The 23,518-nt window shown below is 28.8% G+C and overlaps 3 protein-coding genes across 3 annotated transcripts; 1 reads left to right on the forward strand and 2 right to left on the reverse strand.

Annotated features, from left to right (window-relative positions):
• Positions 1 to 4,514: 4,514 nt before the first annotated feature.
• Positions 4,515 to 6,285, reverse strand: LOC114173857 (uncharacterized). The gene is made up of 3 exons (XM_028058512.2): positions 5,928 to 6,285; positions 5,703 to 5,832; positions 4,515 to 5,438 (listed from the first exon to the last, which is right to left on the reverse strand). Exons 1-3 carry the CDS (start codon positions 6,061 to 6,063, stop codon positions 4,772 to 4,774), a joined length of 933 nt encoding a protein of 310 aa, XP_027914313.1. The 5' UTR covers positions 6,064 to 6,285; the 3' UTR covers positions 4,515 to 4,771.
• A 13,631-nt stretch (positions 6,286 to 19,916) lies between these two features.
• LOC114163714 (S-adenosylmethionine synthase 3) lies at positions 19,917 to 21,390 on the forward strand. The gene has a single exon (XM_028048011.2). It carries the CDS (start codon positions 19,923 to 19,925, stop codon positions 21,093 to 21,095), a length of 1,173 nt encoding a protein of 390 aa, XP_027903812.1. The 5' UTR covers positions 19,917 to 19,922; the 3' UTR covers positions 21,096 to 21,390.
• A 545-nt stretch (positions 21,391 to 21,935) lies between these two features.
• On the reverse strand, positions 21,936 to 23,155 carry LOC114163723 (Thioredoxin superfamily protein). The gene is made up of 3 exons (XM_028048021.2): positions 22,926 to 23,155; positions 22,813 to 22,838; positions 21,936 to 22,300 (listed from the first exon to the last, which is right to left on the reverse strand). The coding sequence occupies exons 1-3, from the start codon at positions 23,091 to 23,093 to the stop codon at positions 22,081 to 22,083; spliced, it is 414 nt and encodes a 137-aa protein (XP_027903822.1). The 5' UTR covers positions 23,094 to 23,155; the 3' UTR covers positions 21,936 to 22,080.
• Between the last annotated feature and the right edge of the window lie 363 nt (positions 23,156 to 23,518).

Below are 23,518 nucleotides of genomic sequence, written 5' to 3' on the forward strand. Positions count from 1 at the left end.
GATTTGTAAGAAGTCTCTAAGTTAACTTTAGACAAAAGTAAAATTTAGAGAAAATTATAAACATGAAAAGTCAGAATATTGAACTGGATTAAAAGGTTAGAGGAAAATTTTGAAAAAAAAAACAAATAGATGGCCAAATATGGAAACCTAATCTGAACTTAAAAGAAAAAATATAACTTTTTTTCCGTTGTAAATTGAAATTTATTCTCATAAAAAACATAATAATACAAAAAATGGGTTAACTTATTGCTATTTGTAGTCTTTCAGTTATTTTAATAATTTTGGTTTATATTCGTACTTTTAGAATATTTATCTGTTTATATATATATATATATATATATATATATATATATATATATATATATATATATATATATATATATATATATATATATTATAGATAACTACAGATGTATTAGTTTTATAGGGGTCAAAATATGGATTTTTTTTTTTAAAAAGAGAGATAAATGTTAACCTTTTTTTTCTTTTTCAAAACATAAAATTTGAGAAATTTGAAATCTTCTCCCTGTAAACTCGTGCTAGTCATACTCATTTTCTCACTATTTTATTTGAAAATTTAGGAAAAAGTTAAAATCGATTAAAATCGTTAATAAGTATTAAAATAGGTAGTGTTTATTATACTCTGTATATGTAAATATGTTGTGGATATTAACTAATAATTTTATGGTTGAAATAATATATTTTAATATATAATTTCCGTACAAGTTACTATTGTGCATTTTTCATAAATAACAAGGTAGTATAGACAAATTTGTGTTTCTCTTTTATACGTATTAAATAATATGGAATAATTATCTTTTCTTAATCCCAAAGAGCAATCTCACTAACTTTTTTTCTCCATTCTTTTTCCCTTAATATATTTTTTATGTAGAGAAATTGGTGTGAATGTAAGTTTTAGCATTTTTGGACCACGTCGCCACCGTCACAAGAATCAATACTCAAAATATGAATGAATTGGTCATTCCAAATTTAATTTCTTAGCTACCCATTAAAATTATTGAAGACTACGATGTTCGGAAACCCAATTTCTAGAACACAATTCACTGTTATAATGCTTATGTTTAATAAAACCTGTTTATAGAAAGACTTTGATTCAAACATTTTTTATTGTTTTGATATAGGTTTTTGTATATTATTATAGGCATATAATCATCCTTAGTCATTAATTAATAACTTTTTGAGTTCCTTCTAAACATTTAGTTTAAACTTTAAAAATAAAGGTAAAAAATATAATACACTTCCTTAATTTTAACAAAATATTGTCTATAAGATTTTTTTAGTTTACTCTTTTCATCTACACCGTAAACTAATTAAAAATTAAGCCAATGTAAGAGTATCAAAGAATAACTAACATTATCTTAAACTTTGAAAATAATAATTAAATAAAAACAGTAACATTTAAAAACCAAAATATTATATAACAATCAACATAAACAAGTAATATATAATACGAATGTTATATTATTTATTTTTATTATATATATATATATATATATATATATATATATATATATATATATATTTCTACTAAAAAGATAGAAACATTATGAGAACTATAATGTAGGCATGTTTTATTGCACAAGGCTAAACCAAAATGCTAGAACTAATTTGTGTACTTAGTTATATATTATCATTGCATTTGTCTATACCTATTCATGTGTAAGATTTTTCTGTCTCTGTTTTTGGTTGTGTATTTTGGAGTAGCAGAACAAGTTTGTGGCTACTGTTTTAGTCCCATGTGCATATTCTTTAGGGTCTTTTTAATCTTTGATGAATATCTAGTTATTGACTATCATGTCTTGAAAGATTTCGATGTCAAGTTTTTCCATCTTTTTATACAAATTATTGATCCTTTTGTAGAAGAGTTAGAGCACCCCAAGAGATGCTCTACCTTAATTTATTGATTCTTTGTTGAAAAAAATAATAATTGAACATATTGTTTTTAAGGTGATTTAATTACATTTTTAACTTTATTGAGTATTGATTAGATAAATATTATAACATGAAATTATTTTCTTTTTATTTGAATTCAAAATATAAAATTATTCATTTATTATTAAATCAATAAATTAAAGTATTGAGAAGATTACTGCTAAAAGAAATTAAGATTACAATAGAAATACTAAACTATATTAATTGATTACATTTAAGTAATATATCATTTCTAAAATATAATTAATAATATTGTAGCGATTACAATTTATAAATGAATACTTTAAAATTTTAATAACTTAAAAACTTGTCTAATATCATGTTACATAATAAACTAAACAAGTTAATATTCTTGTCTATTTAATGAATTATTATAACTAACTTACTATAAAATATTGATAAATAATTTAACAATCCAAAAAAAAATATTAAGTAAAATCTTTAGTTTAGACACAGTCCCCGACAAAGAGAAAACTTTGGTATTACTATTTGCTACTCCATCAAGCACAATTTCATTTTATTTAACGTCTTCGCCAAAACAAAAGAAAAAATGTGGCTTGGCTTGTAAACTCTAATGATTTGGAATTGTTCAACCATAAGAAAAGCTTCTCTTCTATTTTCATAAGCTTATAATTCAATGTTTTAGGGTTTATAGCATGAATCGTGTATTAGGTCATAAGGTTTTATAAATTCTTTCTATTAAAATACGTTGACAAGATTGGGAGTCTTAAACAAATTTCTAGCTTATATGAATAAAAAATATTGTTTTCGATTTTAAAAACAACCAAATGAAATGTTAATCAAAGTGTAAGTTTACTCTTATATAAGAATAAAATTTGTCAAAAGATTTTAAAAATGATATGATGCTTTGCAATAAATGTTCTCTTAATTATTATTTATATATGCTATCCTTTGAATTTTGGTATACGTTTATTATGCCTTCCCAAGGTCAATAATTTATCGTTCACACCAACAAGTATAATTTTCTTCTAAGATCTTCCAAGATTCATTACTGTAAATTAACGATGAAAAATGCAATATTTGACATGCACCACCAACTATATATATATTAGGACGATCAAATCATTGGTTGCGGTCAATAACCATACTATTAAGTATGAATCATTTTCCTTTGGAGAGTTATTGCAAGAGAGAGAACAATTATTAATAGTTCAAAGTTTATTATTCAATTAATTATATTTTAAAATTTATATATGTAAGAAAAGACTCTGACAAAAAAAACTGTAGAAAAATACTAATTTTACGGACTTCAATGCAAAAAAAGAGAAGGATTCAACTAAAAGTTGTAATCCAAACAAAAAGAAGAAGTTGAAAATGAATAATAATTTAAGGATTAGTGAGAAGTGTAATAATTTAAAATCACTAGGTAGAATTAATAAATTTGTGGATAATGATATTGCCACTTGTTGATTGGGTAACACTCGTTTTAAGGAAACATCTGAAAGTCCAAGTCTTTGAAAAGTTGTGTATCCTCGTGTATTAAGAAATAGAAAAATTTAAAGCAACTGGGAAAACCAGTTCACATGAAAGTAAGAATATAGTATTGAGAGTGGAACTTTTTGTGACAAAGATATTGGCTATATAATTTGACATTTTTGCACACTCCACTACAAAATATCCTTCTAACAAACCCTCTTTCTTTTATTACTTTATTTATCCCACTTATATCATTTTTTTAATCCCTCTTTATTATCTCAGAGATGGAACCAAACAAAAATGGTGGAAGAGGTCAATGCTTATTGTCTTCTACATTTCCATTGCAAAAATTAAACTAATCTATCATCTTATAAATATTTACCAAATGCCACACCCAAAGTATCACTATCCCACACCCATTCTTTTATCACTTGAATAATGCATATATATATATACTTTAATTAATCTTTAATATCTCTGTTCTCCCAGTTGGATTTCTTTATACATAACTCACTTTCATTCCAAAACTAATCCTAATCCTGTGTTTTCTTATATTGATGATGGTTAATCCATATGCAAAAGTGCTAAGAAACGTAATTAACTAATTAATGTTATCCCTAGATTGGCCATGTTTAATTACCTCAATTATGGGATCTCTTCTGTATCACAATCATGGTGATTATACTGAAGCAAGTTTCACATGTTTATAATAACACCAGTGAAGTGATTTTCTTCTCATCATATATATGGTTTTGGCATGATCATTGTCGTGTCCAACACATCACAATCCTCCATCAACGTACACTACATGTCAAATTGAATTCATACGACACTCTTCATTAAGCACTTTTCGTATTTCATTTGTATACTTCTTGTCCCACCTGTACTCCTTCCCTCTCTTGTCCTAATCAGCTACCTAGGACCCTCACTCAATTATACAAACAGTACTAGTGACAAATAAAAGGAACGTAGGTCACTGTAACATGCTCAATTTTACAAACTCTAGCCAACTTTATGTTGCGATCGTAATCTCATAATAATCAACACTTCAATAATTGAGCATTAAGCACATCGGTGTTTGTGCTTTTAGGTGCTTGATTGACTTTATAATAATAGATAATGCATGCGATCGATACACGATAAATATATTACTGAACTATGATGTTTCGAAGATAAAGGGATAACATGGTTGGTGTTTTAGGACATCGTTAATTATAAGGTTGCCTTGGCAAAGGGAACTGCAGAAAGAAAAAAAAGGAAGCTTTTACAATGTAGTATGAAACAAAGAAAGTGGTTATATTGATGAATACTAGATAGTAAAAACTAAAAACCCACCCCACAAAGGCACAAGTCTGAGATGTTGTTGTAACCAGAGTCAGCATCAGTAATACGTGACCCTTTCTTGTGTCTTCTTATCATCAAACAAAAAGTTGTTAAAACTGTTATTAGTGCTAATTAGCTGTTTAATTTCCTCTAGACCATAATAATCCAACGGATTTTGTTCCCACAATCCATTTTGTTTGTCTGTCCACCCACTAACACTAGCACTGCCACCACTGTAGAGGGGATTATCAGCAGCAACACCTATCTGCTCCACAAAGCTAGCCTCGCCAAATTCTGGCTCCATGATTTGGCTGATCTGGTTGTTGCAGCTCGCATCAGAAGAGCTGCAACTAGTGGCCGTGGCTTCACCACCGAACACAAACATGGTGTTGTTGGTGCTATCTTTGAATTGGCACTTCTGGGTTGGGTCCATGAAACTCTCTTGTGCTTGAAAGAAGGAATCAGCAGAAGCAGAAGAGTAGGAAAAGGAGGCAACGCCTGTGAAAGAAGCGTGGGGATGGTAGTATGAGTTGGTGGTGTCTCTGAATGACAATGGTGATGAAGATGGTGTTGAGCTTTCAAGGATGGATAAAAGGGTGATTTGAAGAGGCTTCTTCTGGGGAGAAGCATTCATGGCCATCATTTTCTTCTTAAGCTTCGTGTTCCAGTAGTTCTTGATATCATTGTCAGTCCTCCCTGGCAGCTGAGATGCTATTATGGACCACCTGCACTCAGTCAAAATGTCTTCCCACCATAAGAATCTTACTCACACCAGATCTAAATTCGAATGCATCAACCGATGCACAACATCTAAAATCAAAGTACACATCGTATCTCTCTCTATCGTACTTAACATGTTCTATTTCCCAAAACTGAAAACCAAAAACATAAACAACCTTAAAAAATGCTTCCCACTGTTTCTTGGTAAGGAAATTATTTGTACGGTTTGGTAAAGATAAAGCCTCTGACAAGTGAGAAATTGAGTGTACCTGCTTCCAATGCTAGCGAAGAGGCTACAGATTATTTTATCTTCTGCATCAGAAAATTGACCGTGCTTAATGTTGGGTCTAAGATAATTAAGCCACCTTAATCGACAGCTCTTGCCACATCTTTTCAAACCTGCGATAAAGAAACAAAATCAGGAACAGGAACAGAAACACAAAGGGGTATCATGATGAGATGAGTGATGATGTTTGTAGTATGTATGCACTTACCAACTTTTTGGGGGAGCGCAATCCAATTCCCTCCGGTGCCATGTTGGTCTATGTAGTCCTTTAGCTTTGCATCTTCTTCTGGTGACCATGGCCCTTTCTTTACATTTGCCTTGTCACAGCAAGGAGCTCTACCCATGGATGTTTCTCTGGGATTGTGAGAAAGGTATGAAGTAGAAGGATAGTGAAGAATGGAACGTGGGAGAGGGGCATGAATAGAAGTTTATTCAGATAAGAAATGGCACAAGTCAAAGGGAACAGCCTCTGTAACTTCAATTGTCTTGTCAGTTTCCAAAATTATATATCATTGATTAGCCTATAGAAGGTTCTATCAGCCTTTTACAAGGACCCTTTTGTAAGAAGGAGTTTAACTTGGTCACAATTTAAAGTATCCAAAGTCTGCTCTAAGTTATAACGTGTATGATTTTTTCCCTTGAAAACGATGGTCTAGTGATACACAATTTCAAGCAATGGGCCAAGTCATGAGTAAACTATTGTCAAGTTGAAGCTTCAATTATATGCTGCTTCCTTCCACTGCTCCTACCTCTTTAGACTCCATCTTTTTTTTTAATAATTCTTCAATCATGTAACTTCGGATCATTATCAATTCATGCTGTAATTTCTTCAAATCGAAAAACTGGCATAATTTTTAATATTTCTCTTTTATTATTTTCATTTATTATTATAGGATCACATGGTCTCACCAACCAATTAAAAACAATATCGTTCTTTCCTATCAGAATTTTGGGAAAAGTTTGTTAGACACCCAAATGTGTTTAACACATTAAAAGAGAAAAGTTTGGAAATAATAAGGGACCACGAGAGCGAGTGAGAGACATTAATTCATTACTCTGTAATATATACTTTTATATTGTCAGTTAAAATCTATTGAAAATTATACATCTCGCAAAGGACTGTTTCTGAAAAAAAAAATATTTGTATTGAATTAAGTTTTTATTAAAAAGTTTTTTTCTATGTTTAAAATATTTTTTATTTTATATAAATACTTCTTTCTTGTTTTCATTTTCAAATCACTTCTCAAACTCATGCATTTTTTCTTTGATTATTTTGAATCTGTCGATCAGTTCATCCTTTTCCTTTTTAATAGCGAGTTAACCAATGAGATAAAAATAAACAAAAAAGACACTACGCTTGTTGATCAACAAGTTAGAAATAAATGAAAAGACGAGACAAACAATTATTTAATCTCATTATTACAAAATCAAACAACAGGATTTTTTAACAAATATATATATATCTATATATATATATATATATATATATATATATATATATATATATGATAATGGTAAGAACTCCTTAAAATAAAAAATAGAAAATACTTAAATTTACAAAATAGTTAAAAACATAATAAGCTTTCTTATTAAATATAAGTCTATAATAAAAAAAAAGTGTTTTTCTACATTTTTCAATAGATAATATTAAAAAATAGATGGACAAAAATAATACTTTTAATATATATATATATATATATATATATATATATATATATATATATTATGTATTTGTACTATTCACTTTTTTATTTATGTTCAAGATTTGATAATTAAATATTATTTCCAAAAAGTTGGCATTAAAGATATAATATATTACGACCGTATCCAAAAATTACGGGTGAGAATTGAATTTTAATAAAAATATAGTCCTATATAGAAGACAAAGTTGTGATGATTCCCGCAAACGCACATAGTTTGTCCCATGTTTAGAGATAAAATAAGATGTAAAGAATGATAGAGTTGAGGAGAGGTATAACTAAAAAGTACTCCACCGTTTCTTCACTAGATGCTGTAAAAATTTTGTTTTCATGAAGAGTGGATTCAAATTATCTCTAATATTCCATACCATCCACTTAATATCAAAAATTACATAAATTGTTCATGTTAAAAAAAAAACTTCTTTTTTCAATTTATATAAATGTATTTTGTTCTTTTGATACACACTTGATTATGATGAATTTAATCTCATCACTTCTATGTCGTGTTATTGAAAATCAATGTAAAACATTATCGTAATTTTTTGTGAAAATAAAAAATAAAACTTCTTGAAAACATACTTATAAATATAAAATAATATATTTTTAAATATGATAGAATGACATTTTTCATACAAAAATTCGATACCTATGCATGATAATTTTTTTAGATTGGGATATTTAAGAAATTATATAACGGTGTAAACAACTCAAATACTATCTTTTTAGTTAGCATCAAAGTGAAAATATGTCAAAAGGTATAAACAACTTAAATACTATCGTGAAATACATATCAAATGTTACATAAACTTAACAAAATTTGGTTGAAATAACTAAATTTACGCATTTTTTAGGTTTGGTGACTAAATTGGACTAGAGTTTCAAAGAGGAATTAATTTCAATTTTGATTGAGAGTTAATAGATTAAAAACATATTTAACCCTGTTAAATCTAAACTCTACAAGTTATATAGAATAGATTTTATTTACTTGAATAAAACAATACATTTTAAATAAACTACTTTTTTATTTTAAATATCAAATCACAATTGATTAAAAGAAATGAATTTATTGAGAATTAAATTGGAACAAAGATTCAAAAGGAGATTAGTGAAAGAACCAAAATAGTTTTTAAAATGTTTTTCTCTTCAAAAAAATATAAAGTAATTAAATACTAACATAATAATATAAGAAACTTTTACGAGAAAAATATTTAATGAAACTTAACAAAGTTAATATTTTTTATTTGATAATCATTAACTTTTTCATAAAAAATATTAATAATGAGTCCAAATATTTCTTGACCGCTAATGGTAAAGATTTTGGATTTGCTTCTTCTGCACATTTTCCAGTCGACTTTAAGAGGAAAAAGAAAAGAACGGATGAAATTAGTTTCACCAGAAACTAAAATTCACTTTAAATATAAATTAGTTTGTTGATTTTTTCCCATATTATTTAATCAATTTTTTAACTTTTATATACACTAATGTTAACTTAAAAATATTGGTTTTTTCATACTTTTTTCATTGTTCAAAGATAGTCTTTATTTACCTAAGTTTCAACAACCATAATAAATATATATATATATATATATATATATATATATATATATATATATATATATTCATTTATTAAAGTAAAAAAAATCATTATATTTTTCCTCCAAAAAAAAAAAACTTTAACAACATTTAGAAAAACAGTGAGTACTATTTTTTTTTCTCATATGAAAATGGATTAAATATCAGTGATCGGAATGTTGCAAAAGTTTATCCTTTCAATTTTAATCTCTTGACAGTGGCATGATCGGAAAGGGAAAATTTCACAATGGACCGTTCCAAAACGATAAACTTGTCAATGTTTAGCATCCACATCATGTTATTAATGCCCTAGCTTGGGGTGTTGCACAAGTCTCTTCACAATTTCAATTTTTTCATTTCGACAAACCAAAATTTTCTGGACTTTCAACCCACATTAATTTCAGTTTGACTGGATTAAGGTTCATACATTTTATAGGTAATAATTATTTGTGACCTAAACATTATTCAGAATATATTGAAGGGAAAAAAGCTAGAACAAAATTGTTGAAAATTGAAACTTTATAATGGCCTAGTCAATACTGGCTTGCCTAATAGACACAACTTTCACCATAAGGAAATTGTCATTTAGTATTCAAGTTGATTAATTTGTCACACACTTTAAAACAATTAAAATTAATTGCTAGTGTTGGTTTTTTGTTAAATCAAAGAAAAAGAGTTAATACTAGATTAAAAAAACAAAAGATAACATAAACAGTGTCTACTACTAACTGTTGATATTAGATAAAGTTATAGTCTGGTACAAGGAAGAGAAAACAAAACAATATTGTCCACAATTGGGCTTCTTCGTCATAAATTAGGTTTAACTATCTTTATTTTCTCATTGCTTATTTTATTTTCTTTGTTATTAACAAAAAAAGATTTTTTTTTTTTTGAAAAATAACAAATAAAAATTTAACATTACATTAATAGTGGTATAAAATTTGATAAAAATAAATAAACCATGAATCCAATAAAGTAATTAAACGTAAAAGTTATTATATACTTTTATTGTGGATAAACAAATTAAACTTAATGCAAAATTTGAATCCACAAACTTTATAAAACTTCATCTACTCTAACAGTTGTATGTGTGACTTTGCATGATATGATATGTCAGTGGTTTTTCATGCAACCCATTTCCATCTGTAGCCGCTATAATAGGGCTGTTTTTTCTGGACAATTTTTGTCACAAATTTTTATTTTATACTTATTTGACGCTCTCTTTTTTTTTTTTTTTACAAGTACAAAAGTTGACATTTTTACCTTTACAATAGATTGTCAAATGATTTATTTTTTTTCATCAAAGAATTTTTCTCTTTCCCTTACTATCAAAACTTACAAGTTTCTAATAAATGGTTGAGTGCATGACTAATCTTTCGGGGTAAACTATACCATAAATTTGTATAAAAACGGATAAAGATAATGTATTGTTTATGAACTAATATTATAAAAAAATATTTATTATTAGTGAACTTTATTTATGTGTCATACTAAGCCAGTTTATTGGCTTTTAAATAAGATTATATGTATGAGCTTAAACAAGTAAATGCTATTTTTTATGATGGAATAATATCATATTAAAAAAAACACCAATCTTATAAAACAAGTAAATGCTATTTTTTTTTTATGATAGAATACCTTTATGATAATGAGAAATATATAGTTTTAAATATTAATTGGTTTAAAATTCATATTTTCTCTTCATCAGAAAATATTCTAAGTGGTTTGACCTTGTTAGTTTTTATTTATCATTTTTGATAACGTTCTTAAAGGATAAATTTGAAGTAAATATTCATGTCAGACGTCACCGGGATCACTTCCAGTACTTCAAATATAGCATGTTGTTAAATTGTCTGGAGTTGAGCGCCACAGGACTGAACAGTGATGATGTTGATGTGCCAAAATTTGTTGGATATGTATAAATCATGAGAAGGAAGAATGTGTACACAAAAGGTGTTTGGTGGAAACAATTCAAAGAGAGTTTGCTTACTGATTTATTAAAACTTTGTTCAATATATAGTACATTGTGGAGGTTGTTAAGAGTGTTGAGAAGTTCTCCCACTTCTCTCTTCATGATGGCTTTCTCTCTTTTCGAGTTGGAGAGGAAGATGAGTTGCGATTTGGAGTATGAAAACGTGAATGAGAGGCACAATTAAAACATGAAGTGAAAGCAAAAACCCTTGGGAGAGGTCTTACATCTTCTCTTTGGTTTCCATTTCTTCCCTTTCTCTTCTATTTGTAAACCCTAGGTCCTCCACCATAGAGAGTTGATCTTATTTGTTGAGATTAAATGTAATGGAATAAATTTTTGTGTAATTTGTATTATTAATATATATATATATATATATATATATATATATATATATATATATATATATATTCCAATTCAAGTTAGAATGTTGTGTGCCCTTGATCTCCCATGGTTTGAACCTAAAAATGAAATTGACTACCTAATGAAGCTTGTATTTAGGGATAGAACATGATTTCATTAGTAATCTTAAAACTCTTGAACTTAATGCATGATTGCTTGTTAATGATCTAAGGGATTGGACTTTGATGAGTTATCATAGGCTCAAAGTCACTAGGAATAGGATTTGACTAAATTAGTGAGTTGATTTTAACTTGAATATGAAATTGAGATGTTTGTAAACACATGAGAATGAAGTGAATGAAATATAGTTTTGACAATTGTATGCACTATATGTTAAATTTATATTGCACATCAATTATTTGATAAAATACCAAAAATAGTTTCTTAGTGTTTTTGTGAACTTTGTTGTCTAATTGAATTGTGAATTACGAGAATTGTCATGTGTTGCACAAATCATTGCGAAGAAAATGATATTTATTATTTACTACGTGCGACCGGTGCCATTAATGTTTTTTGCTAACAATATCCAAGTAATTTGGCATGTTGTACAACATATAGTATCTTACATACATACTTATGTAATTGTACATAAACTATATAGCAAAGAACTATAAATATTTTACGCCATAAGATGCTGTTTAAAAATAGTATTGAATTGACAAAGTGATGAATATTAAAAGGGACATAGAAAAGACCAGATGATTAATCTTAATTGCTGTATAGGTAGTGGTGGTGGTAACGGATAGTGTTTGGTGAATAAAATGAAAAGAAAAACAAGTACAAAGCCTTTTAATTTTGGGATGTATTGATAATTACAGAGACGCGAGACGAGTGTGAGTGTATATAAACTACAAAATTTGTTATATTAAAATGATGGAACGGTACTGTTATAGACGTGAAGTTTATCTGAGTACACATGAAGACTAATGATGCATGAATAGGTAGCTAAGGATCCAAAAAAGCATATTTGGTGTTTGGAAGATATTATAGTAAAGTATTGTAATGGAGAAGAACAAATGAGTAGATGGCAAAAGATGAAAAGGTTGGTTCAGAAGTCTATGATGGGTAGGTTCCACCACGGAACAAACTCTGGGTGTTTTTCTTCTTCTTCTTGGATTCTTCGCTTCTAATAATCCATCAAGGAACGACAAAATCAAAAGTTGCTTGTCATCTTCTGTGTTCTACAAATATTCTTCTGCATGGGGACCACTCGTTAGAGGTCGGAAAAAAGCCACGATCCTTTCTGCAATAGTTCTAGAACACCAACAATAAAACTATGCTTAACCTCTAATTTTTTATATGCTAGGTTATGTAAAATCAATAATATATACGGAAGGTGAGTTTATCCTTCACTTATCTATTATTAAATTATCTTATCTTTAATTGATATGAAATTTTCAAGCTTGTAATACATCACTTATTTATTATAAAATTATTTTCTTTTTAATTGACGTGGGACTTTCAATTTAAATTTTAAATTGAATTTAAATAAATAGTAATTTTGAATCCCATAGGAGAATGACGATAAATTTATTATAAATATTTGTATCTTCTTAATCTCTAAATATAAATATAATTAATCACATCTGCAAATACTATTGCAAATCTGTGTTTATTTATTAGATTTTTTTCATACTACAAAATCACTTTTAACTTCTCTACAAAATTAACATGCAAATAATATTGCTAGGCTTGTCATCTATGTTACTCCTCCGCAAAGGTTCAATTTTTTATCCTACAACTCTTTAGCGCAACATTAAAGCATTATTAATTTTAAATTGACATTATTGTGTTGGTCCAACCTAATATTAGTGATGACATTATAGTCTTAATAACAACTAAAATTAACGCTTAAATTAATTGAAAGAAGATTTAAAGTAATTCAGTTCATTAATTACGTTTTAGCTTTGGTCAAGCCAATGTTAAAGCCTAATGAATGAAATAGCATTACTTTGACCGATGTCAAGTTTAAATATATAGTCTACCTTGATCCATCATAGTGGATCTCTTGTAATGAAATTTAGAATGGATATAGAAATTTAACCATAAAAATAAAAAGAATCAATTAAACAGGTATGAAACCCGTATTTATTGGTTTGATTTATTTTTTCAACTTTTAACAAAATTATTTATAATACAAATAAAAATTTAATATCCAGCTACAACTAAAAATATCAAAGTGAGTCAACCCGACTCATCCATATTGAGCTAAAAAGGAGTATGTTCAACCCGACACACTCTCTTGGTGAACCAAAAATTTTGCAATCCAATCTTGACTCACTTAAAAATGTCTTTTTTTTACAATTTATTATATTTATTTATTACATTACAATGAAAGTGAATTGACTTAATTTATTTTTTTATAATAGTGGAATCAAAGTGTTCATCTAATTCTTGAAATATTGTTATAAAGATAATAGTTAAAAATTAAAGTATCAACATATATAACGTGTCAAACAAATTAATTATACATCAAACTATTAAAATATTATTGAGCAACATCCTTGTAATTAAAAATATGAAAATGTGAATCCATATAGTTAGCTAAATAATTATAACAAAAAAAAAATTAAAAAATGTAAAAAAATGTTAGTGGATTAAGTGGATCAATTCACCTTCAACTTGATTCGAACCTGTTTAACCTGTGAGCTAAATGAGATGAACTCAGTTCAACCCACTTTTAAAAAAATTAAATTTTCTTTAACCCAACTCGTCTTATACCTGTAGTAAGCTGGGTTGACTCATAGCTTAGAAGCTATTTTAAGATCCATAACTACTCAAATATAAACTTAAATGATAAGATAGTGTATATTTAAATGTTTCCTTCATGTACATATGATATACATTTTACAACGCATAAACTAATCTATTTTAATTTTTATAATTTAATTCAATGACTGATTTAATTTAGTTTAAGCAAATTATCCGACATGTAGGACGCTCGTAACGAAACCAAAATTCCTTAATATAAATTTAAACATGATAATGATAAAAAATGTATACTCTTTTTAAATAGTTAATAAAGCAATGAAAACAAATAATTGGAAAAGAAAAACTAAATAGGTTGTGTCTTGTTGTGGTTGTGAGATTGGTTTTGGGGTTGGTGTCCTTAGAATGAGTCTTAGGTGTGTTAGGCAACCAAATTAAATCTTGAGTCACCAAAATATAATAAAATTCACGTTCTACTTTCTGGTAGAGAATGATGTGACGGAACTACGGGACCTTCAAATTCATCACCGTTATGTTTCTTCATCCATTCATCTTCTTCATTTCAATATTCAATGTAAGGAGGATTCAAAAGTCTTCTGCCTACTTCCTTCCAAAATTCTTATGTCTCCATGTGAAGTGTGATTAGTAGTTTTTTTCTTAAATTAATGTCTTCTCATTCAATTTATATATGCTACAAGAAAATAATATCGATAATCATCAATATAATGTTCATTAGTAAAATTTGCTTATCAATAACAAAAAATTTTTGATAATTTTTTATTAGTAATTACCGATGAATTTTGGTTATTGATAAATATTAAGATTTGGTGTTCTTTTTCTTTTTTTCTCTTTTTTTATATTTATTCTTCCTTCACTACAATAAAACACAGATTTATTGATGAATAAAATTCATCGATAACAACAAAAATTTGTCAAAAATTACAAAAAATTGTTGATAAAACATAATTGCTAATATTACCAACGGTCAAAAAACTGTTGGTAAAATACTCATTGATAAATTTTACAACCATATAAGAAAAATTGTCAGTAATTACTGATAACAAAAAATTCATCAATAATTACCGACAACCTAAACCATCTATAATTATTCGTTAAAAAATATCTTTGACGCCCACTTTACAAATGGAATTTAGTAACAAACATTTGTCATGAATACAAATTTTGAATTACTAACGAAATTTGTCATAATTGATAAATATTTGTCAATAATTAAAATTCTAAAATTCATCGATAATTATCCATGGATATTTCCGTTTTACCCATAATTTTGTTTTATTAGTAAAATTCGTCGGTAAAACGGTATTTACTGACGATTTTTTTCTATAAGTAAAACTTTGTTAACAATATGGTATTTTCTTGTTGTACACTTCTTCATTTTCTTCCTCCTTTACCACTATTATCGTGTTCGTCATCGCAATCGCAACGTTTAACGCCTATTTTACCGGTGAATTTTACCATGACATGGTCAGACCCTATAATGGAAACTTTGGTACCATTTTACTAGCAAAATTCATTGATAATAAACATTATAGTTACAAATGGATTTCACCAATTGATGTTATCGACAAATTCACTACCAACAAATATTTTTGTCGATGATAAAAAATTTAATTTATCAATGGATATTACTAACAAATTGTACCGACATATTCATTACTAATAGAAATATTTGTTGATAATATTTTTTTTTTGTCAATGAAATTTCATCAATAATTTAACTTATCATTTTTTTCTTATACATTTCTGAACCGTTTTTTTAGTCGAATTTCTAACCATTCTCTTGATCTTTTGGTGGAAAGTAAATTGTTAACCTTAGTTTAACTATTTAGGTTAACACTTTTAAAATATAAATTAAATATGTTTTTAGTCCCTAAACTTGAACACAAAATTAAAATTCGTTCTTATTCTAAACTTCAATATAATTTGGTTATAAAATTTAAAAAATGAATAAATATATTCCTTATAACCCAATTATGTAAATTTATTTTGACGTATTAAATGACATTTTAAGTTAACATTTGAGTTATTTACAGCATTACACATTTTAGCTCAAATATTAGCCTAGAACATCATTTAACACACAAAAAAAACTTGACTTCATTGAATTAAAATAACTTATCCATTTATTTGAAGTTTAAAACTAAAATGTTTAAAAATTTAAGATAATGACAATTTTAATTTCACAATAAAATTTATGAACTAAAATCGTATTTAACTTTTGAAATAATCATGGATGAAGTCTGGAAATTTTATCTTTTGGTGTAACCGAAACCTATGTAATTGTAAATGGTTGTTAAATGTGTAACTTACACAACACCTCGTATATTCTATTTATGAAGATACCAAATTTTACATCACTCACTTACAAAGAATTAAAACCTTTATTAACTTTCCAACATATAAGCAAATTAATTATACTATATATGATTAAGCTAATTAAACGTTTGAATTCATAAGCTAGATTTTGACGCCGTCGTTGTTAAGTCAATAGGAAGTTGTTTTTCCCCCTCTAAGATCTTATTCGTTTTATAATTTTTTTTTATTAACATTTGGAAGCAAATATTTGTTTTTTGTTTATTTTTCATTTTTAAAGCTCAAAATAACATCATTTTTATATTTTCTGAATTTGTATAAAAAATTAGAGAATAACAGATCGATGTACAAAATGTTATGATTGTTTGATTCGAATATTTCATATTTTTCATTTATGCATGATTAAAAATGAAAAAAAAAAGTGTTTGAAACATCGTTTTCATTTTCAAGTATAGGAAAAAACCTCTGATTTTTGAAAATTAACAAGGAACAATGAAATGTTTTTTTTTTCTTCTAAATTTATATTTTTACGTACTTTCTAGATGTGGTGACATTTCAATATGATGCGACTCATGTCATGTGTCACCTTGCCTTTAACTCTTTCCTCCTTTATCTTGTTTCAAACAGTGATGTCTCTTCTCTCTATTTTAAAAATATTAAACAAAAAAAGTGGAATTCAAAGATCTACATGTTAAACATTCAGGAATTCAAATAATAAAATTGACAATGATAATTATTCATTTGAAGTAGAATTTGATAAATCCATAAATTAGATCGCTTGAGACGAAGAATTAGGAGATGATGAATCTAAACTCCAAAAAATCATAAAACAAGAGGAAGTTAATAAGTCATAACAAACCCTAATATGAGACGAAGAATTTGCACCAAATATCTCTCCCAATGTTAGGTTTTTTATTATTCTTTTAATTAAGGGTAATTTAGTCATGTAGGTGCAAAAAGAAACTATGGAGGTACAGAAAGAAATATTCTATACGTATTTACTTCAAAATGTGTTTCTTGCTTATGATGTATTTACTAATAAGTATTACCGAATTTGTTATTAATTAAGTTTGTTTTCATGGGAATTTCATCATTTTCTAACTTCAGCTAATTAAAATTTAATTTTTGATATTGTTTTAGTTATAATTTCTACGAAACTTATACATAAAAATTATAAATTATAAAATTTTAACCTACTTATTTTAAAAAATAAATTTCAAAAATTTATTATTTTTACTAATTTAATTAAATAAAAACAAAGTTATTAAAAATTCGAACCTTAGTATTTTGCTATAATTGAAGGGAAAGATTACAAAAAATAATTTCTTATGCAGCCTTTACTCAAGTCCTCGGACCAAAATGTTATGGAGGACAAACGATAAAAAAAAAAATCTAATACATTAATTTAAAGTATAACAAATTTTAAAAATGTATGTTTTTTTTCCAACAGGAACTAATCAAATCTTACTCGACTCAAGTAAGCTAACTCTAAAGAGAATATAATTGTTCAATTCTCATACAGTACATTATAATTAACTATTTTATTACAAAAAGAAATGCAGAGACATTATTCATGCTTCATTTGGACTTCAATTAGGAATCAATTACCACATACAACTGGAACTTAATCAAGTGTTACGTTCTCTTACATTTTATTTCAAAATTAATGAGCAAAAGCCATAGGCTGGTTTACAAGTAATTTCATTTCCACTTCTCAGCACAAACAGGGGAATAAAATCAATATTTGTAGAGTTAGACAGTTAATGTCTTTGAGATTCCATTGATTAAAAAAATATACTAAATATTATAACTTTAATTATGCTGTTATACAAAGAGATAGGGAAAAATAGATGTTTATTAAGTGTTTAAAAATATGATATTAACATGTATATTATACAAAATGAGAAGTTAATAAACATTAGGAAAGAAGTAGTAACAACCTAAAAAAAAGGTGATATTATAAAGACATACAAAGAATGAGAGTTAAAAGTAGGAGAGAAATGTGAGCGAGTCATTCGTCGTTTAATTTTCTGAAAGTGTAGTACGTGTGTCTCCATGTATAAATACATATAACTTCTGAAATCTTTGCTTTCCCTTCAGCATTGATTTATTCACCTTTCTGATTTCTCATTCCCCTTTCTTCTTCTTCTTCTTCTCTTAAACCACCGAGCATTATTGGTATGTATCTCTTCTACTTTCACCTCGTACAATTTACTTTTCATCCATTGATTCTTTCAGCATTACCAGTATTCAGATCTTGAAACAATGTCTGCGTCTTACAATTTGTTTATTTGGCATCCTGCTATAGATCTAGCTGTTATGATAATTCAAGTTTTATACGTGATTGTTCAATTTTCATCAATTTGTTTTCTTAAAAATATGTGTTTATATGGAGAGCTAAGGCGTGCAAGTTTTTTAACGTTGTCGACTTGATTGGATTTGTTTATTCCTGCGATGATATACTGCTGTTGTTTGTGCAGCATCGCAGATCTATGTTTGCTCATGTATTCCATGCTTGATGTTGTCTTTATGATTCTCTGTTTGGGTTTGAACGATGAAGTAATTAAACAATGGTTGTGTGATTTGGGATTTATGTCTATAATGCAACCAGGTGTAGCTTTAGAAATGTGTTATTTTTTTTTAGAAAAAGAAAAGAACTGCAACTAGCTTATTTCTTTTGGGTTAAATTTGTTTTAGATATCTTAGTTTTGAATAAAAATTATAATTAATATTTTTTTTTAAACTTTAATTCAATTTAGTTTCTTGTAGATCCAAAATTTAATATAAAGAAAAACGTTTCAAATTTTAAATAAACTTAAAAATTTATTTAAAATAATTAAATATATGTATTTCTGTAAAAAAAATTATATCAATCCAAAGTTTCTTAACTAATTCTATTTTTTACTTAAAAATAAAGAACCGAAAATATATTTAATTCTCTTTCTCGCCATTAGTTTTACTTCTTGGATATTTAACCACGGACATCAGAACAGTTATTGCAATTTGTTTCTTTTCACGGACCTGCATAAAATCCTCAGATTTCAAATAAAAGTTATTGAATATTCTTTTATTTCATTTTCTTTGCACCTGAACTTTATACAAAAAGGAAAAATGATAGATTTTTTTTTTATCTTTTAAAAAGCATCTCATAATAAATAAATAAATAATATACATTTTGACCTCCACTCGAAAATAAAAATCATCATACATCATACATTTAATGACTTTTATAATTAATGAAAAGTTGTATATAAGATTTTTTTTTAATTGGCTGACAATACAAAAAATTTACATTAATAGTCCATGTCTATCAAATATATACCAAGAGTAAATATGTCCATTAGAATAGGTGCAGCAAAAATTAAATATTGATCATTTGATTTAAGTTCTTGATTCTTGTAATAAAATCAGTATTTTAGGTCCATGGAATAGAATATGCACTAATTGTCAAGTTAATTGCTTCCACAGTTTCTCTCTAAAGCACAATTTAACCCCTTTTGTTTTCTTAACACCAGAGATGGAAACTTTCCTCTTCACCTCAGAATCTGTTAACGAAGGGCATCCCGACAAGTTGTGTGACCAGGTTTCAGATGCCATCCTGGATGCATGCTTGGAGCAAGACCCAGACAGCAAGGTGGCGTGTGAAACCTGTACAAAAACTAACATGGTTATGGTGTTTGGTGAGATAACAACCAAGGCCAATGTGAACTACGAGAAAATAGTTCGAGATACTTGCAGAGGCATTGGGTTCGTGTCGGCAGATGTTGGTCTTGATGCTGACAATTGCAAAGTTCTGGTCAACATTGAGCAGCAGAGTCCAGATATTGCTCAAGGAGTTCATGGTCACATGACCAAAAAGCCAGAGGAAATTGGTGCTGGTGACCAAGGCCACATGTTTGGCTATGCCACAGATGAAACACCGGAGTTAATGCCACTCACTCATGTGCTTTCTACTAAACTTGGTGCCAAGCTCACTGAAGTGAGAAAGAACAAAACATGTCCCTGGCTGAGGCCGGATGGTAAAACCCAAGTGACAGTTGAGTACAAGAACGATAATGGAGCCATGATCCCTATCAGGGTCCACACAGTTCTCATCTCAACTCAGCATGATGAAACTGTCACAAATGAGAAAATTGCTGAAGATTTGAAAGAGAAAGTGATCAAACCCGTCATCCCAGCCAAATATATTGATGACAAAACTATCTTCCACCTCAACCCCTCTGGTAGGTTTGTCATTGGTGGACCACATGGAGATGCAGGACTCACCGGAAGGAAGATCATTATAGACACCTATGGCGGTTGGGGTGCTCATGGCGGCGGTGCCTTCTCCGGTAAGGACCCAACCAAGGTTGATAGGAGTGGCGCATACATTGTGAGGCAAGCAGCCAAGAGTGTGGTAGCTTCAGGACTTGCTCGACGTTGTCTTGTGCAGGTTTCTTATGCCATTGGAGTCCCAGAGCCCCTTTCAGTGTTTGTAGACACATACCAAACGGGAAAGATTCCAGACAAGGACATCTTGGCTCTGATCAAGGAGAAGTTTGACTTCAGGCCAGGAATGATTGCCATCAATCTTGATCTCATGAGAGGAGGCAAGTGCAGGTACCTGAAAACTGCTGCTTATGGGCATTTTGGACGTGATGATCCTGATTTCACTTGGGAGACCGTGAAGATCCTCAAGCCTAATGCTTAAGTCAGCCACCCACGATCGAATTCGTTGCTACTTGTGGCTATCATCGTAGCCATCTTTCAGATTTTGGGTAAAAGGAAAATAAAGAAGCTTCTCTGCGTACATCTCTTAATGAAGATACGTTTCACAGTTTGGACTAGAAAAGGGAGGAGGGAGATATCTTTCTTCATTTTTGGGTAGTTGGTGTAAACTTATAATGTTCATTTGAATTTTGAGGGTGTTAGTTAATTGTTTACTTCGTGAAAACCAAGATTTCCTTTAATATGTTTTTAGTCTGTTCTTATAGAACAATTTTTTATATATGATGAACAAATTTTAGTTTTAGTCATTGTAATTTCCTTTGGTTTTAATCCTTCTAAAGTTCAAAATTACTGATTTTGATCTCTAAATTTCATTTTAAAGTAATAAATAATATTTATTTTAAGAATCTGAAACTCTTTTGAATGTATCACATATTGATGTTATACCATTAACACTCGTGTAGTTAAGGTTGACTTAGTAGTAAAAGTTGGAAGGGAAGGGAGGGTGGAAAAAGTTGTGGGTTGAACTCCTCCCACTAACTTTTGAGAGTTATAGGTTAGTTCGAAGAGATTGAGAGGGGAGGTAGGAGAAAGTTGTGCCTTCAACTTTCTCAACTAACAAAATACTGACATTTGTCAATAAAAAAAATAACACTCGTAAATGTTATTTGGAATAGTCAATTGAACTTTTGCCCATTACATAACAATAAGCATCCCTTGATAATTGAGATAGAAGCAAAATTTCAACTTAAAGAGGGATACATATAGTCTTTTTTTTTCTAGAGACTAAAGTTAAAACTAGTTAATTTTGCAAGAACTAAAATAGAAATTAAAGCCAAGAAAATTTCTTATGGAGACATAGAATAACTAGATTTTGTTCTACAATTCACAAAAATTATTCATGGATGATAGTGCTACTTACATGGATAGAGAAATTGCAAACATAATGTTTCTCTTACGCGGAGTAGTTAAGAGTGCAACCACAGGCGATCATGGAGCCTCTCTTCTCCAGTACCATACATCTCATCCACCTTTTCCCCATTCCGGTAAAATTGGAAGGTTGGGGTGTAGCGAATGTGTTGAGTTGTTTCCGGGCATTCATCAATGTCTGCGTACACAAAGGTAAGCTTCGGAAAATTATTGCTCAGTCTGCAGAATGCAGGCAGAATTTGGCTACAAACGCGACACCTGAAAAGCCAGGAAACAATAGTCATTAACGGCTGATCTTCCAAACCACTGTCCTTGAAAGAGTTTTTCATTTGGAGTGCATAAAAAAACATAGAAGCATGCATTCTTACACGTTCAAATAAATAACTGTTCTTTTTTAATTTCTTAGCCACCTGGATTGTAACCGCTCCCCAAGGAGAAAGTTTCATCGGAAGTGGATTAAAAAAACATTGGACAACGCATTTTTACACGATCAAATAAAAAAAATTCCATTTTATACTTTTTAAGCAGAGTTTTTAGCATTTGCAACAACTAACGCATGCCACCTGGGTCATAACCGCATCCCCTGTGCTATGTATCATGTTCAATTTCATTATTCCAAACCCAAACAAAACAAACTTCCAAATATCATGCAAACAAAATTTTAACCACAAGGTTTGGACTTTCCAATGATTTCGAGAGTTCCAACATCAAACACCTGGTGCTCAAAACAATTAGAATCCACATATTATTAGGGAGAAGCAGTAACATACCAAGAAGCGCCATAATTGATAACAGCCTGCAATGAATTTTGTGACAGAACAGAAGAATCAGATTTATGCAGTGAAGTTGAAAAGTTGGAAACAAAAGGGATTCTGTTGCTTACGGGGGTTTTGGAGGATTTGATGTGTGCGAGAACATTGGTGAAGTCGTCGTCGCTGGTAGCGCTTTTCAAATTGGCATAACGGTTGATGGGTATATCTAAGGCAGTGCCTTCCAACCCTTTCTTTGCCTTATCATGCTGGTTGCTCACCATGCTTGAGCTTCCCTCCATTGTTGGTTCTTTTCCAATCCAACGAAATATGTGTTTCACAATCACGCAAACTCATATTTTAAAGATGGAAGTTAATGGTCAAGAAATTTAACAATATGTTAATTTTGGTAACTAGGAGGAGGCGTACGAAAAAGTCGAAGTAACCAATTTCTAGAAATTTGAAATATGGATTTTTTTTTCTAGTTTCAAAAAATAATATTCTCAATTATTGGATAATGTTTTCTCAAACACGTCAGTTGGAATAAATTAACTTGGTTATGTTCAAAAAATTTACATAAAAATGCCATATCATTCTTAGTTAAATTATTTGGTATATGGTGAATAATCAAGATCTTGCTAAAACATTGCCTTATTATAAATATTTATATGAATATTTATGACAAACCAAAAAAATTTTAATCATTAGTGACGGATGGTTTGCAAAA

Source organism: Vigna unguiculata, chromosome 1 (genome assembly GCF_037176805.1).
Source record: "Vigna unguiculata cultivar grain cowpea cultivar isolate G323 ecotype 2 chromosome 1, ASM3717680v1, whole genome shotgun sequence".
NCBI lineage: Eukaryota > Viridiplantae > Streptophyta > Magnoliopsida > Fabales > Fabaceae > Vigna > Vigna unguiculata.